Genomic DNA, 15728 nt, shown 5'->3' on the forward strand with positions numbered 1-15728 from the left:
TAACAAGTAGATAATCAAATTTTTTTATCAATAATAATTATAAATAAATTGTTGAATATAATTATTGATTATTTTAATAAACACATCTTGATGATGGTAATTTTAACAATCTTTTTTTCCGTGGTAATCGAGAGAAACGTCTTATCATCAGTTTCAATGAAAGATCTGATTTGTTATAAATAATAAAAATAAGATCTTAGAGTTTTTATTCTATAATTGGAGCAATAAAAATACAATCTTTATATATAACTTCATTAGATGCTTTTAATGAAGATGGCTATTATATTAGATAAATTAATAATAATTATGACCTGCTTGATGGCAGGTTTATTGTTGACCCTATCCAGTCTGATATTATTTAGCATCTATAAAACGAGTTCCTTGTGCTTTATTTTAATTGAAATCGTGATTTTTAAGGTCGCACGTATTAGAGATCCGCATTATTTATACTGTGAATGAAAGGTACTAAGTTTAAACAGTGCAACCTTCTCACTTTTGTTAATAGGGTACTCGTTTTCATATTGTCGTGTGGAAACTTTCGCGTGTCTCTCTTATCTGTTTTTATTTTTACCTAGCACAACCATATCAGATTATTTTTTTCCCGTACTTTGTTTTACTTTATACTCGAAAAAGTAAGCTCTATTTTCACTCTTTGTATTGTTTTATCATTTAATATGACTTAGTAAAATTTATTACAATATAAAACACCTTGTAAGTCGTTGTACTCTCGAGGGGTAGATTTAAAACTTTTTGCCTCCGATATTTTGCTAACTTTTTGCCGAAAAATTCGGAATAAAATATTGTGGTAAAAATTATGTTTGACGTTGTCTCAAAAATGGCTCAGGGGATTTATTTCGAACTCTTTTTTCAATATATCTCGAGACGCTTCCAAGATCTTCAGGTTTGTCAGTTGTCGAAGAGGATTTATAAAAAAAAATTACCCTCAAAACATTCTAGCAATTTTTATTATTTTTTTTTATTCCCGTATCACTGTGAATAAAAAATTTATTTACAATTTAAAAGTGTCACCTAAAAAAACAAAAAAAAATCGGGAAATTCTCTCAATAGATTTAGCTTTAAATATAACACAGTTTTAAATTACTTGGAGATTTATATTGAAAAGAGAGTTAAATCAGAATCGATATGGAACAAACGTCATTCTAACAAATCCATCGATAGGTGTCAAGCATGCGTGTGTATAGAAACAGAAAATATAGAGATAAATTCTAAAATATGATTTTCAAAGGATCTATTTTTTTCAATGACATTCATTTCATTTTGCTCCTACTTTTTCAATATACGAACAAATTTTTCTAAAATCTTACTTTGAAAAAAAAAACATGTAGATATTCTCATCATGTACAATAGATTTAATATTTTTTAACAAGCTTTTTAAAAAAATTCCAACTTTAATAAAGAGGAACAAAGCAGAGCCTTGTTTTTTTTTATAAAAAATTAAACATTTTCATGATTACATTGATACTAAAAAATAGAAGAATAAACAAATAATAATTTTCTAGTCATATGAATGAAATTTTATTTTTCCTATCTCATGAATATTATTTACTTTAAAAGAAAAAAATATAACATTTCAAAGATCTTTGACGGTAAACCGGGTAAAATCTTATGACTCTAGTATATTCAGTGCCTTGAGAGAATTGAATATGCATTCAGATGATCCTTTCTATCTAAGAAACAACGAGATGAAGGAATTCTAAAAAAGAGAAAGGAAAAATAAAAATGTGAACAAATAAGATAAAAGGGTGTTACCGATAATTTTCAATCCAACGAGTAGATTGAACAGAGGACAAGATATTGACTCGTCAGATAGATATAACTCTAGTGGCTGAAAAGAACTCGTGAAAACAAATTCTCAGAGGTCCTTACATGATGATCCTAGAAGCATTTATTATATATTACTATCAGTACTTCCATTCGAGTAGACTAAAAAACCCGTTGAAAAATAGGACAATGATATAGGGGTTTGTGATATCCGGTATCAGGTTTTGATCGTCCAAGGAAATGAATCATATTATTTATATGTGAAATGAACGATGAAAAATATGATGAAAGCAAAAGCGTATTACTTTTTACAGCGAAAGAAACCGGTAGAGTTTTCTCGACCGGACTATCATTAACCGTATACAGTCGTGTTATATGTCCGTGACATACAGTCGTTTTACGGAAATGAAATGTTTGAACGATTTTCTACAGTAATAAAACGAAAAAGATTATTTGCAATAAAGTATCTGAAAAAATTTCCAAGAATATTTCACTCGGGTTTTCTCGTTTTAAAGAAGTCAGTTTGAGAGATAAAGATGAAAATAAGTTTTACCTAGAGTCGATGTAATAATATATATGAGTTGACGATGAGTAGTAAATCAGAAATGATGGAATATTACATGATATTATATTGTGTTATCGTTGTATTAAAAAATTGACACAATTCATAATAATGTAATATGAGTTACTTTTATGAATAATGCATAGACGAAGGAACATCGAGAGACTGTATTGGTGGGACCGCCACTTCAGATAAGCCAGGCAAGATGAAATTGAATCTTGAGTGTTCATTCAAAATATTCCGTCAATCCTTTTATCATCATCATCATCATCATCATCATCATTTCTCTAAATAATGAAAATACTTTTTTTTCATTCTCCCTTTTTCTCAATTTTCTCTGTCTGTATTTAATGTCAGTGTCAATTATTTCTTCTGTATATTTATAACTGTGTCTTACATGACAAAAATTACAGTCAACGAATATTGATTGAGCTAAAAAATACCTTACTCCTAATTTGTATCAATTTTTAACTCTATTTTGTTTTGTATTTTATCTTTTAAATCATTGTATATATTTTTATTAAAATAGTATGAATCAGATATCGATTTACATTAGTACCTTATTACATTATTATTGAAGATAACAATGTAAATATACTAGTTATTTTTATTGGTAACAATTATATTTATTTTTGGTTATAAAAAGTATTATTTATTGTAGAAATTAGATATTTATATTTTTGCTAGAATTTCGATGTTTCTTTTGTTTTTTAGAAAAAAATTGTAAATAAGAATATTTTTAGCTCAATGAATAATACCCTAATCAGTCAACATCTTCATCTTCATTAACATTATTTTATAAAATTCTCTTAAACCTTGTAGATAATTAATTGGACTTTCTTCTATACATAGACACTATTAAAATAAGTGTTTTATCTGTTAAATTTTTCAATTCCCTCTGATGGAATAAATGAAACTAAACAAGTAATTCCATCAGACTAAAATTATAAAAAAACGTTATATATTACTGAATCCCATATGTATATGTAAAGTAGTAAACATTGGACAAGAAAAGTTCGACAATATACTGAATAATATTTTTTTCATGCTCGAAATATACCATATTGACATTTTTCTTGATTACAAGCGATCGTTAAACTACAGCATAGTGTTGAATCGACGTTCGTGCGCAGTACAGAAAAAAAAAGTAGTGTCAAAAACATGTGAACTCGTTTCTACATCACTTTCTATTATTCATTCACGTCAGACTGAGCTATTAAAAATCCTGTGCAAATATCAGAGATGTAGCAAGGGGTTTTTTTAACAACCGGAAGGGGCAGATGAAGTGGAGATCATACGTACACTGAAGTGTTTTGAATATTCACAAGGCCGAAAAGTTCTATGCAAAATATAGGCTTAAAAAAATGGAGATTTATTCGAGAAAAGTCAGTTCACTTGAACTCTGCTTTCATCATTAGTCAACCATGTTTTTATATTTTTCCTTCAATTAATTATTTAATTCAGAATTTTTTCTACTTCTAAATGTTATGTTTTTACAACAATAATTTTTTATTTTATTAAAAAATAATATGGTTGAGTAATAATGACTTGGTCTAATATTATCGTTACATCCTAGTGTTACATGAAATAAAATGTGATTCTTATTCAAAATAAATGTGAAGAATTTTCTCAATAAATTTATTATGTGGTATTATATATTTTATAAATGTGACGATAATTCCCGTGCTCGATTTACATTACCGTAATTCTCCTGTAGCCGCTTACTTTAATATGTCCATATCGTACTTATGATGCATGAAACGAGTAGAAGAGAACATTATCACTATTTCATGTAGATTCGTGATTGTACTATAAGTGAATATAAAATAGGGCAGCCACTGATGTTCAGTTATCACCGAGATTTAATTACGAAGGAGCTCATGCGTGATAGGGAAATGGGTAAAAGGACATACGTTAAGTTGATCCTTTCGATTTAGTGGGAATAGAACGAGATTCTACTGACTAGGTAGGACGGGTTTCTGGTAATTTCGTTCCGCAAAACAATTAATTCTGCTCGTGGTTTTCCGCATATAGATTTTCCAGGGCACGGTCTGCTCGTCTTTTAGATACCTCATGAAATATTTGATCCAGGAATTAGTGGAAGCAAGGCTTGTTGAATACTTTATAGAAAAATCATACTTCTTCTATTAAGTTTAAATTTAATTATAATTATTTTCTCGGGATTCGCGTGCGTCATTTAAAATCATTTATAAATTTATTATCGATATTGTTTAGTACCATCTAGTAAATCCCAAAGATAAGTATTTTTTTTTCCTAGAAAAAGTGATACTTGAGTTTAAAAAATCGTTTATTAAAATTCAAGCTTCTTTTTGATTAAATTTCTAATAAATTATAGATCAATATCTGATGATTTGTCATAATAAGAATAATTTTTGATTGATGATTATTTAAATTAACTTAAAATGAATAAAGATTAATTAAACTCAAAACCTTTTTCTCCATTAGAGTGTCACGTCAATGCTTATTAGACCAAAACAGAATTCACAATCGGCCTAAATTTAGTATCATCTGATTAGAGGGGTTTAATAGCAAGGCAGAAATCGGATCGTTAGTTTAGGCGTGCCTGGCGTGCAACAATGTAGTGTGTGTTTGTGGTGTGGATTTCAGCAGGCGTACAGTCAATACATCCCAGCAACGAGGGCCCAAACTTCGGGGGGTCCAGACGGACAGACAGGGGTCGCTATGGATGGCACATACCTCGTTGAAGCTTCTTTCTGAGTTTGTCCCAATAATCGAGAGTCAACACTTTTGACGCGATTATTCGCAACACTACAATTTATGTTTAAAGAATAAATCCAATGAGTAAATAAATAAAAATATATAAAGCAATTTTTATTGATATATTGCATGGAGATATAGCAAGAGAAACAAATTTTCATTTGTTTATTAAAATAGAAAATTCGAAAGAAAGAGATACGAGAGAAATAATATATTAGAAATAACTAACATTGTTTAAAGAATACAGAATGAATGTATATCAATGAAATTCTATTTCCCTATTTTCGTGCTGTCTGACAATATTGATGACATCGCTAATCATCGTCATCATCGACCTTCGTGACGACGTCAATGCCATCAACTCCATCAACGTCAACTGCCTTGGACTTTTATTGGACCCCACACACATCTCTGGACTGATTTGTCTCTCGTTCTCGCTCTCTCTTTCCACGTGTTCATCTCACGTACGCGTGCCTATTCGTCCACATAATGGACAAAATCCAATTATATAAAAAAAAAAACCACTAAATATTTCAACTCTACATAAATTACAACAATTATTTAACGATCGCAATTGAATACATTTTAAATCACCATCAACATGTGGTTATAACGATTTAATTGATCGTCACTTGAATGTAATATTAATGTGACACATGTCATGAAATGCTACTCAACGGAAACAAAAATGGAATGATAATAAAAAACAAATAAATCCATGTAATTATCATTTAATGGTTTGACATGAAATCATGAAAATTAATAAATAAATGCAAACTAAAAAAACAAAAAATCAAATACTGATGAAAAAAAAAATGGATAAACAATTAAAACACGTGAAATATCATAGAGCCTTTCGTATCAACTAACATCGAACGAGAACAAGGATAGAGTGGTGCTCGTATACGGAGATCGTATACAAGTGCGAAAAAAGGTAAAGAACCGTAAGAATGTATGGCCGGGAGTGGGAGAATCCGTGTTTTTGTTGTCATTTATTAAATATTTAATTAATTAAATTTGCATTGTATAATTTAATGATAAATATCACAATTTTGTCTGCCATATGTGGCAGTGAAATTCAAGTGGATTTATTTTTTTCTCTCCACGGATTTATAATTGTCTGAATGTGACAATGATAACTCAGGCATTTAATTAATAGTTAAAATTGCTTGGGTCAACGCACGAATGATCATGATGGACACTACAATCAAATATGCTCAGCTTAGCTTATGTGCTTCGTAAATAATGATAATATTTTATCCCATATGCCTGCGATTGCCAGCTACAAGCTTAAAGCTTTTTCTTCTTCTACTTCTTCAACTTCTTCTTCTTCTTTTTTTCCTGTACAAAACCCGCAAGGAGGTGTTGTCTATTTCCTGTATTTGCGTCTCAAACTGTCAACGATAATCTTCACGCATGACAAATTCTTCATGGCACACAAGAGAAAAAAAACCCAAGTGCAGAAAGAGGAAGAGGGCTACCCTCCATTTGTTCAAGTGTCGACGTTTCTTTCCGATTCTCTTGTATTTTTCTTTTCAACATTTTTTTAGCGCTTCTGTGTGCTCTATATCTCGCTTGCATCCTGTCATCGCAAGGTAAAGCATTAAAAGAAATAAATAAAAAATATGTGAGATTAAAAAAAAAAAAATAACAATCCGCACTTGTCATCGTATTTTTTCACTCTTTGGATAAATCCTGTTACAAAGCTGTGGCTAAATTAAACAGTGGAACTCTAATATTTTATATAAATATTTAATAATGCACGTTAAATGCAATATTATGTCATGCATTGCATTTTCATATTTTTACTCTATTATTCGTTATAATTGTACACGGTCGTCCCATTGTCGTGAGGCAAATGGTTTCGTTTGAAAAATTATTAATGCAAACAAAAAATGAGAAAAGTTTGATTATAATAATTATAAAAAATCAATACTGAACTGCGTTGTTAATAAAAAAAAATCCATTTTTTTTTTACTGAGGAATATTATTGTAAAAAAACTTTTTTATAAAATTACAGGTTTTCCTGAAAAAAAAAAAAATATCTTTATTCACTACGATAATACTAATTGACAAAAAGCTCAACTTTTTGATTTAATTATTCAACATGAAAGAAAAATAATAACGATATTGAATGAAATCTTATAACTTTATTAGATATAAATAAACTTTTCTCTTGACATAAAATTCAATAAAAAACTTGACCTAGACAAATAACTTTGTCTCTCAAATGAATCGATTCCGCTTACATTCACTCAGCAAATAAAGTTTGTCATGGAGAATCGATACACTTTGAGTGCGAGACGATGATAAAAAATTTACAAGTCCATTTTGTATGGCCACACAACATTATTTTATCTGCCTCAATGACAATTCGAGAGATCGTCTAAAGAAAAAATAAAATTGCACGATATGTTTTATATCTAAATTTTTAATACATATGTGACACGTACATAGAAAGACGTATACAAACATTTTATTTCTCTCTGTTGTCTATGTATATGTCGTACAAAGTCAGACGTTAAAGTAAAGCTGCACGAGCTACGTTTGTGTTCAATTGCACACAGTACGACTGTAAATATTTAATTAGAAAGGTCGTAATATCCTGACTGGCAGTATTTGTATATAATTTTATTGTAGTTATCCTTACAGTAGTTGGTAGTTTATTATACACGTTATTGCTTATGTTAAATGATTCTCTTTGTGAATAAAATTATTTAGTACTCATTAAAGTATTTCATTACGGTCTGGTTATTGTTTTATCTTAATTAGGTCAATCGTATATGATATGAATTTAATCATATTTTATCTTTATTTACGTGGTAAATAATATTTATATATATATATATTTTTTTATTTATTCAATACTGCATCTTTTTTATGTTACTTTTGTTATTCTTTTCACTCTGTCTATTGTTCTTCTCTTTATACTTTATTATATAAGTAAGCGTGAGTGGTATGAACAATTCACTTCGATCATGAAATTCGTCTTTCCTCTCTCCTCCTTTTTTGTGCTTTTATCATGATATCTTTGTTTTTAATTGAATTACTACTAAAGTGCATCAGATTCTTACATTGTAAAATGATATTTTTCTTGAGAAAATTTTTAAGTTTTACTACTTTTTTGCTTTAAGGATACTATAACTTTACTTTTGCATTAAATATTTTATTCATAAATAAGTTTTTCTTTTTTATATAAATGGTTGAAAGTTTATGAAACATAAAGAGTGAATTAAAATAAATCGAAAAAGTGATTAGCAAATATTGAATAATAAAATTGAATTGTGTAAAATAGAATACAATCATCTGATAGGAAAAATTTATATTTTTTAATGGAATCTGAGAGACTGTCGTACATTGATTCGTTTGTGAGATAAAAGCATTTAACGTTAAAAGTGAATTTATTGTGTAGAAAGCTAATAACTCGGTTAAAAAAATTCGTACGACGGTGAAAGCAAATTAAAAGAAAACGCACAGCTATTGTATATGACCGTGAGATTAAATTAATTTTTCTTTTAATTCTGTAGAGGCTTTTAGAGTTGATGTAAAATTCAAATTCTCTATTGCTGATAGTAGCTCTGTAGCTATTAATGATAATGGAATCGAAAAAATATTTCATGCTATTAATTTAATTATATATTGAAAATACTTATGAGGAATTATTGTGTATGATCATAATTATCTACAATACAAACGATTTTATTTGCTGATTACTTTTTTTCTGAATTGTTTAAAGAGCAAACTAATTCTATGTAACTTATCACAGTGGATTAATTTATCGAGAATCATTTAATGCAGAACAAAATTCTTTAAAATTCATAAAAGTGTTTTGAATAATCCGTATAAAAAAGCTTCGTTCCCTAAAGCTCCCCTCGTAAAACTACAGGGGACGTTTGGGGAGATAGATTTTTTTTTTGCAAATTTTTCCTCTCTACTCCAAACGTAGGTGAAATATTTTCTAGTTGCAAAAACAACATATTTAATAGAATTAATGAAATATAATGGCGGATGATATTGGCGGAACACTGTAAGATATGAAAATGTGCATAACTTTCATGCTAATAATGCTACGGGGTTGATCGAGGGCTTAAATGAAAGATCTCGACGAGAGAGATAGAGTCGATATAGTTGAAATCATACTTGGAGCATAGTTTTTGCTAAAATTAAGGGAAGTTCCGGTTTTACCCCAGTTTGAGGGTGAAAAATTAATTTTTCTAATGTTTGACCTGATTCCGCATTTCTACGCATCGAGACGAAGAGAATGAGTCCTCAATCATCAAAATCGGACAACTTTGATTTTTCGACCCTAAAAAATGGCAAGTGGTACCCCTTTCCATTTTTTTTGGCCAAAAAATAAAAGTTCTCCGATTTTCAAGTTCGACCACTCATTCTCTTCGTCTTGATGTGTGGAAATGCGGAATCGGGGCACCGCCCAGAAAAATTCACTTCAACACCCTTAAAAGGGGGTAAAACTAATTACACATAAAAAATGATCATCCCCTTGACTTTAAACCCTTATAACTCATGAACGGACAGTCCAATAATCATTTTCAGGGACGTTTTAGAAACCTAAGAATCTAAGCTATCTGACAATATCCATAGATTTATCGAGAAAAATTTCTTTCACTCTTAAAATCGCTAAAATATAAAAAAAAATCACATTTTTTTAGGAGTTTGCCAACTATTTCGGCGATTTTGAGGGTGAAATAAATTTCTTAGACTGTTTTTATGGATATGTATCTTTAGCTTAGATTCTGAAGTTTCCAAATACTCCCTAAAAATCATTATTCGATGACTTGTACAATAGTTATAGAGGTTTAAAGTCAAACAGTAGATCATTTTTGACCCTTACTTCAACTTTGGACCTCTATAACTATTGTACAAGTCATCGAATAATGATTTTTCAGAGATTTTTGAAAACTTCAGAATCTAAGCTAAAGATACATATCCATAAAAACAGTCTAAGAAATTTATTTCACCCTTAAAATCGCTGAAATAGTTGGCAAACTCTTAAAAAAATGTGATTTTTTTTTATATTTTAGCGATTTTAAGGGTGAAAGAAATTTTTCTCGATAAATATATGGATATTGTCAGATAGCTTAGATTCTTAGGTTTCTAAAACGTCCCTGAAAATGATTATTGGACTGTCCGTTCATGAGTTATAAGGGTTTAAAGTCAAGGGGATGATCATTTTTTATGTGTAATTAGTTTTACCCCCTTTTAAGGGTGTTGAAGTGAATTTTTCTGGGCGGTGCCCCGATTCCGCATTTCCACACATCAAGACGAAGAGAATGAGTCGTCGAACTTGAAAATCGGAGAACTTTTATTTTTTGGCCGAAAAAAAATGGAAAGGGGTACCACTTGCCATTTTTTGGGGTCGAAAAATCAAAGTTGTCCGATTTTGATGATCGACCACTCATTCTCTTCGTCTCAATGTGTAGAAATGCGGAATCAGGTCAAACATTAGAAGAATTAATTTTTTCACCCTCAAACTGGGGTAAAACCGGAACTTCCCTTAATTTTAGCAAAAACTATGCTCCAAGTATGATTTCAACTATATCGACTCTATCTCTCTCGTCGAGATCTTTCATTTAAGCCCTCGATCAACCCCGTAGCATTATTAGCATGAAAGTTATGCACATTTTCATATCTTACAGTTTTCCGCCAATATCATCCGCATTATATTTCATTAATTCTATTAAATATGTTGTTTTTGCAACTAGAAAATATTTCACCTACGTTTGGAGTATGTTCGAGGAATGTTTGGGGAACGAAATTTTTTATACGGGAACCGCAAAAAAAGTGAAAAAGCTTCCCAAGCGGTAGTAGGAATACTAGAGAGAAAATGAAGGCGGAGAGAGAAAGAAAGCACACAGGAATCAGGAGAGAAACAAATTCAAACTTGTCCGAAATGCCAATTGTTCCAGGACCTTAAGAAGCGCGGTTCCCACACCTGCGACATGCAGGCCCTACAGCCACTTCCGGTTCCCACTACCAACACCACGCCTGCCATGACTACTTCCGGTGGGCAGCCACCGCTTCCGGTATCAGAGACCGCTTGAGTCCGATCGAGCATGATCCACACGGAACCGCGTTGATCTACACCTCAACTGCTCGTTTGAATGACCAACGGCCATCTGGCCGAACTCACGGTGAGCTTCTAAATTACTTTCTACAATGTCTACATGGCATCTATTGATAGCGAGTCTCAAGATTATTATTAATCAATAAAATTCTATTGAAATTAAAAAAAATAATTATAAAAAATTCATTGATTACAACCTTTTGAGCAGATGTAAATCAACGAGGACGTCAGATTGTCGGACAAGCGATCTGTTTTCGATATCATGAGCTTTTAATCCTTCATATCCTTTAAATCCTTGAAAAAATTTCATTTTACTTCCAACTTGTTCTTTGTGCTTAATACTAAGACTGTGGTAAAAAAGCGAGTGTAAAAAAATTTAGGGAATGAGAGAGCGAGAATTTTACAATTGTAGAAAAGCTTAAAAACACAATTTCGTTCGTCCAGATGTGTTCAGATGTGATTTAAAAACCAGGTTGAATATGAATTAGTTGCCAGATGTTGTTAAAGCGCTGATATTCAAGGTAAAAGATGTTGATGAAGGTGAATGATTTGAAAATTCGAGAGGAAGTGATGAAAAATGGATTTTTGTCGCTGCTGCATCATGAAGTAGACTAATCGTGAGAGAGGAAGGGGAGGGAGGGGATTCTAGTTGGGAATTAATATTCTGCTCAAGTTCGTATTTGTGGTAGATTGCAATTGGATTACTCATTTCTTGAACACAGACGTGGTCACTTGAGAAACATCTAGTGGTATAAGTCAACGTATAGTAAAACATCTAGCTATTGTAAATATTGTCTCGAATAATAGTTGAAGTGAACTCACTTCACAAAGATAAATAAGATCAATGAAGAGCGATATAGAACTTATGAGTTTTACTTAGAAAATTGAGAAGTGGTGTAAAAATAAACTTTATATATAACCCGATGAAATGTTCCATTTGTATTCCTCTGGGTACCACCATCGATTGACAGCAACCGGACTCTTCCCGCTGCGATTTATACTCATGGCGAGCTTTAAATGAAAGTGATCGATTGATCGTCTCAGAGAATAAACTGTGAGCAAGAAAGTGAACAATAGCTTCAACAATGTAGAATCATGATTTTTTATAATGGAGAATACAAAAGATTTTCAGTCTTTATTAAAATCTTTTCTATCAATCATTAATTCTAAGAAATTGATATGCTTCTTTTATTTATTTACATGTCTCTTAAATATAAAAGTATCTTAATTGAAACATCTAAAATAAAATATTTATTGACAAAAGTAAAAAAAAATTACTAAAATTTGGAAATGTAGGCTGGTTTTTTTTTTGTTCCAAGTAAATGGAATTTTTTTTTTTGGTGATGTTGGGGTTGATTGAATTTTCTTTTGTATTTTCCAAAACAAACAAAAAAATCTCATTAGATAAATAATACAAAAATGGTGTCCCTGTGGTGTTGTAACATAATATTTAAATAGATCTGTTACAAATGTAGAAAAATTCAACTATTATTCTTTACTTAAAGGAAAAAAAATATTTTATCAAATTTAGGGGATGTTTTGGTAGAGTCTTTCACAAGAAATATAAGAATTCTAGAAGCATTTGTTCTGAGTAAAACATGTGCGACGTCGTGGTAAGAGGAAAGTGGCGCCATTATCTTGCGAGGTTTCACGTGCACCGGATGTATGGAAAAGTGGGAAGAGAGAAAAGGGGAATCGAGCGAGAGCTGTAACTCTCTTGGGGTGTATAGCTATTGTAAAACAGTGTGGTTGGAGATATTGATCAGATTGTAGAAGGGATGGTGCTAACAATTGCAAAGGGGATATAAATGAGGGAGAAAAGCTGACAACGCTGATGTTGGTCCTCAATTCATTTTCCCTTTCTGTACTTTGCAGTAACTGTTGAGAAAGTTGAGTGTTGTCTCTATTGGCTCTTCAGTATTGTCATCATTGCATCTACCATCGCTTTGAGAAATCATGAAAAAATAAATTGTTGCAAACTACCAGAAGTTATAGCGAGAAAGTTGATTTAGATGACTATGTAGATGCTATTGATGTTTTCACAGTATTTATTTAGGTCAAACTATCCCTTATAGCATCCATAATAGGTACTTTAACACTGGTTGTTTTCGAATTTTGGATCAAGATAATCACTTCATTACTAATTCAGCTTTGTTTTTTAAAAATAAAAACCCAAACACAACAATTTTCATTTATTTATTTATTTTTTTTACTAATTTCATAAAATATATTCAATTATTTTTGTCCATGATTTTTTTTACTTTAAACAAAAAATGATAAACATTATTCTCCATCGTTACCTTTCCTTTACAGCTTGTTCTTCTGACGTCCAATTGAATATTCACTTAAAACGATGTATTTATAAATTGATTATAACATAAGTATTTGCTGAAAAAAATATTACCAACGTAAAACTTGGAAGAGTAAATAAAATAATATTTTGAGTCTCGTTATCTCAACCAACGTAAATAATTTCTCGTTAATTTGTAAAACATAAAAAATCGAACGAAATTTGTTTATTTTTAATAGAAACACTGATGAACATGGGATAATTGATGCAATCAATTCGCCGTTCAGAGCATGATAGAGACATAGTACCATCCATCGATGAGAGAGGAAAGAATAGTAGCAGCTTTTTTTTTATGGTGAAGTTTTAGGACAAAATAAATTTTGGGTAAATGTTCGACCGACGAGCATTCACCTTTGTACCTTTATATTCACTCAAGTCGGTAAATAAGCCCTAGTTCTTTCAAGCGATCAAATGTCACCCTCCGAATTTATGAATTCGTTGGTGCAAATTTTATTGATAAAATTTCGAAAATGAAAAAAAAAAATTGTTTCACTTGTACATAGTTTTCTGGTTGATAATTATTGTTCTACAAACGATTTATTGAATTTATAATTGTGTGTAATTATTCGATTCAAATCAGATTCATAAAGCGTGTTGAAGGAGAATAGTGCTGTTGTATATGAATATACTTTAGAAAATGGATTTAAAATATTGTGATGAATGATTGGAAAAATTTAGAATGTATGTCTATTGTTAGTACTAAGAGTCTTGCAATAAAGTAAATTCTAAAGTGTTCCAGTAATAACAGAGAACAGAGAAAAACTAGAAAAAATTCATGATAATGTCTGGTAAAATGATGAAAAGAAAGTAACAAAAAAAAACAAATAATAATAAATGTTGATAGAGAAAAATAAGAATGAAATAGAGATTAAATTTTTAAGGTCATCTAATGATTGAGAAATAGGCTGTATAAATGAATTGGAATATTTTGTGAGTTGATAAGAGCAGGAGTCCGAGTGTATAAGTCTAACATCAATTGATTCATTGATATAAAATAATTAGTAATAAATTATGAATCATAAAGTGCTCGTAGTACCTTGCGATTAAAATTAAACGAAAAACCGATACATGAAATCGGTGATGGACAAGTGTGCATGCACCCATGACATTCTCTTTTGCTAACCTGTTGCTTCCTATATTTTCGAGAAATTGTTGAATTCACTGGGAACTTTAAGCACATCTTGCTTTGTTTCACGTTAAATTTTTCTTTGTTCTTAAATATTTCTCTCAATTATTCTTTTGCTCAAATTATCAGCAACCAGATTTTTAAAAAGAAAAATTGAACAAACAATAATAACAGCTACAATAATATTTCCAATGATGATAATAAGATGATATTGATAATAATAATGATAGTTGTAGTAGAAAATGCAATTGTAATTTTAAAAATTCAGAGAATAACAAATTTTTGGATAACGAAAATAAATTATTTGTGTACAAGGTCAGGAGAAAAAAGTGGATTTCAACACTAAAATAAATCTTTCAATAGTTAAAAATGTTTTCACTAGATTTTACATGATGCTAAATTGAAAAGTTGTTAAAAAAAAAAATAAAATTAAAAATTAATCTCTTAAAAATACACGTTGTTTCGGTTAAAATAAATTTTTCAAATGTTCTATCTCTTTCACAAAAGTCATGCTGTTTTTTGCAAAGTGTTATTCATTATGAAACATTCCAAAGAGGAATGAAAAAGGAAAAACACAACGTTTTACAGAAATTATTATATGAGCTGGAGACAAATTCGATGTAATCACATGAAGTTTAAATGAAAAGTTAGATGAAAAGGGAAACACAGCAAAACGATGAGTAGTTAGTTTACTTCTTCGATGTTGTGATTGTAGTTATGTATAAAGCAAAATAATTATAAGTAATAGGAAATAATTTAACTCATCTACGAATGAATCTGAGTATGAAATGAGTGCTCGATTGTATAAAAAAAAAAAATAATTTAATTAAGTATAAAAATGAAGAAAATAGAAATAAAATAAAAAGGTCATGACAATGAATAGCCAATGTCTTTAATCGTATGACGAAAAAATATAGATAAAATGTCTTTCAATTTACTACCGTACTGCCAATATTTTCCGAAAAAAACTGAGCTCGTATTTAACTCTGTACGACGTCGACTTGTCGAATGGATTTAACTCTAAATTATTTCAATTGAAAAATAATTCAAGCATGATCTTGTTCAGCAAAAATGAATGCATAGG

The 15728-nt window shown here is 30.3% G+C and overlaps 1 protein-coding gene across 10 annotated transcripts in view; it reads left to right on the plus strand.

The window, feature by feature from the left end:
* Positions 1-15462, plus strand: part of Shal (Potassium voltage-gated channel protein Shal) — a 66846-nt gene extending 51384 nt beyond the window's left edge. For 5 of the 10 annotated variants that reach the window (XM_035088689.1, XM_035088688.1, XM_035088692.1 and 2 more), the window contains 2 exons: positions 11011-11235; positions 13698-15462. In XM_035088689.1, coding sequence (XP_034944580.1) covers positions 11011-11145 — 135 coding nt within the window. In that variant the 3' untranslated portion in view covers positions 11146-11235; positions 13698-15462. Of the gene's footprint in view, positions 1-2490; positions 2777-4972; positions 5312-5933; positions 6018-11010; positions 11236-13697 lie in introns of those variants that run through there. The other 5 variants (XM_035088697.1, XM_035088696.1, XM_035088693.1 and 2 more) reach the window with 5 other exon arrangements.
* The last annotated feature ends 266 nt before the right edge of the window (positions 15463-15728 follow it).

This window comes from Chelonus insularis, unplaced genomic scaffold (genome assembly GCF_013357705.1).
Source record: "Chelonus insularis isolate UGA/USDA-ARS -01 unplaced genomic scaffold, ASM1335770v1 contig_568_pilon, whole genome shotgun sequence".
In the NCBI taxonomy this organism is placed as follows: domain Eukaryota; kingdom Metazoa; phylum Arthropoda; class Insecta; order Hymenoptera; family Braconidae; genus Chelonus; species Chelonus insularis.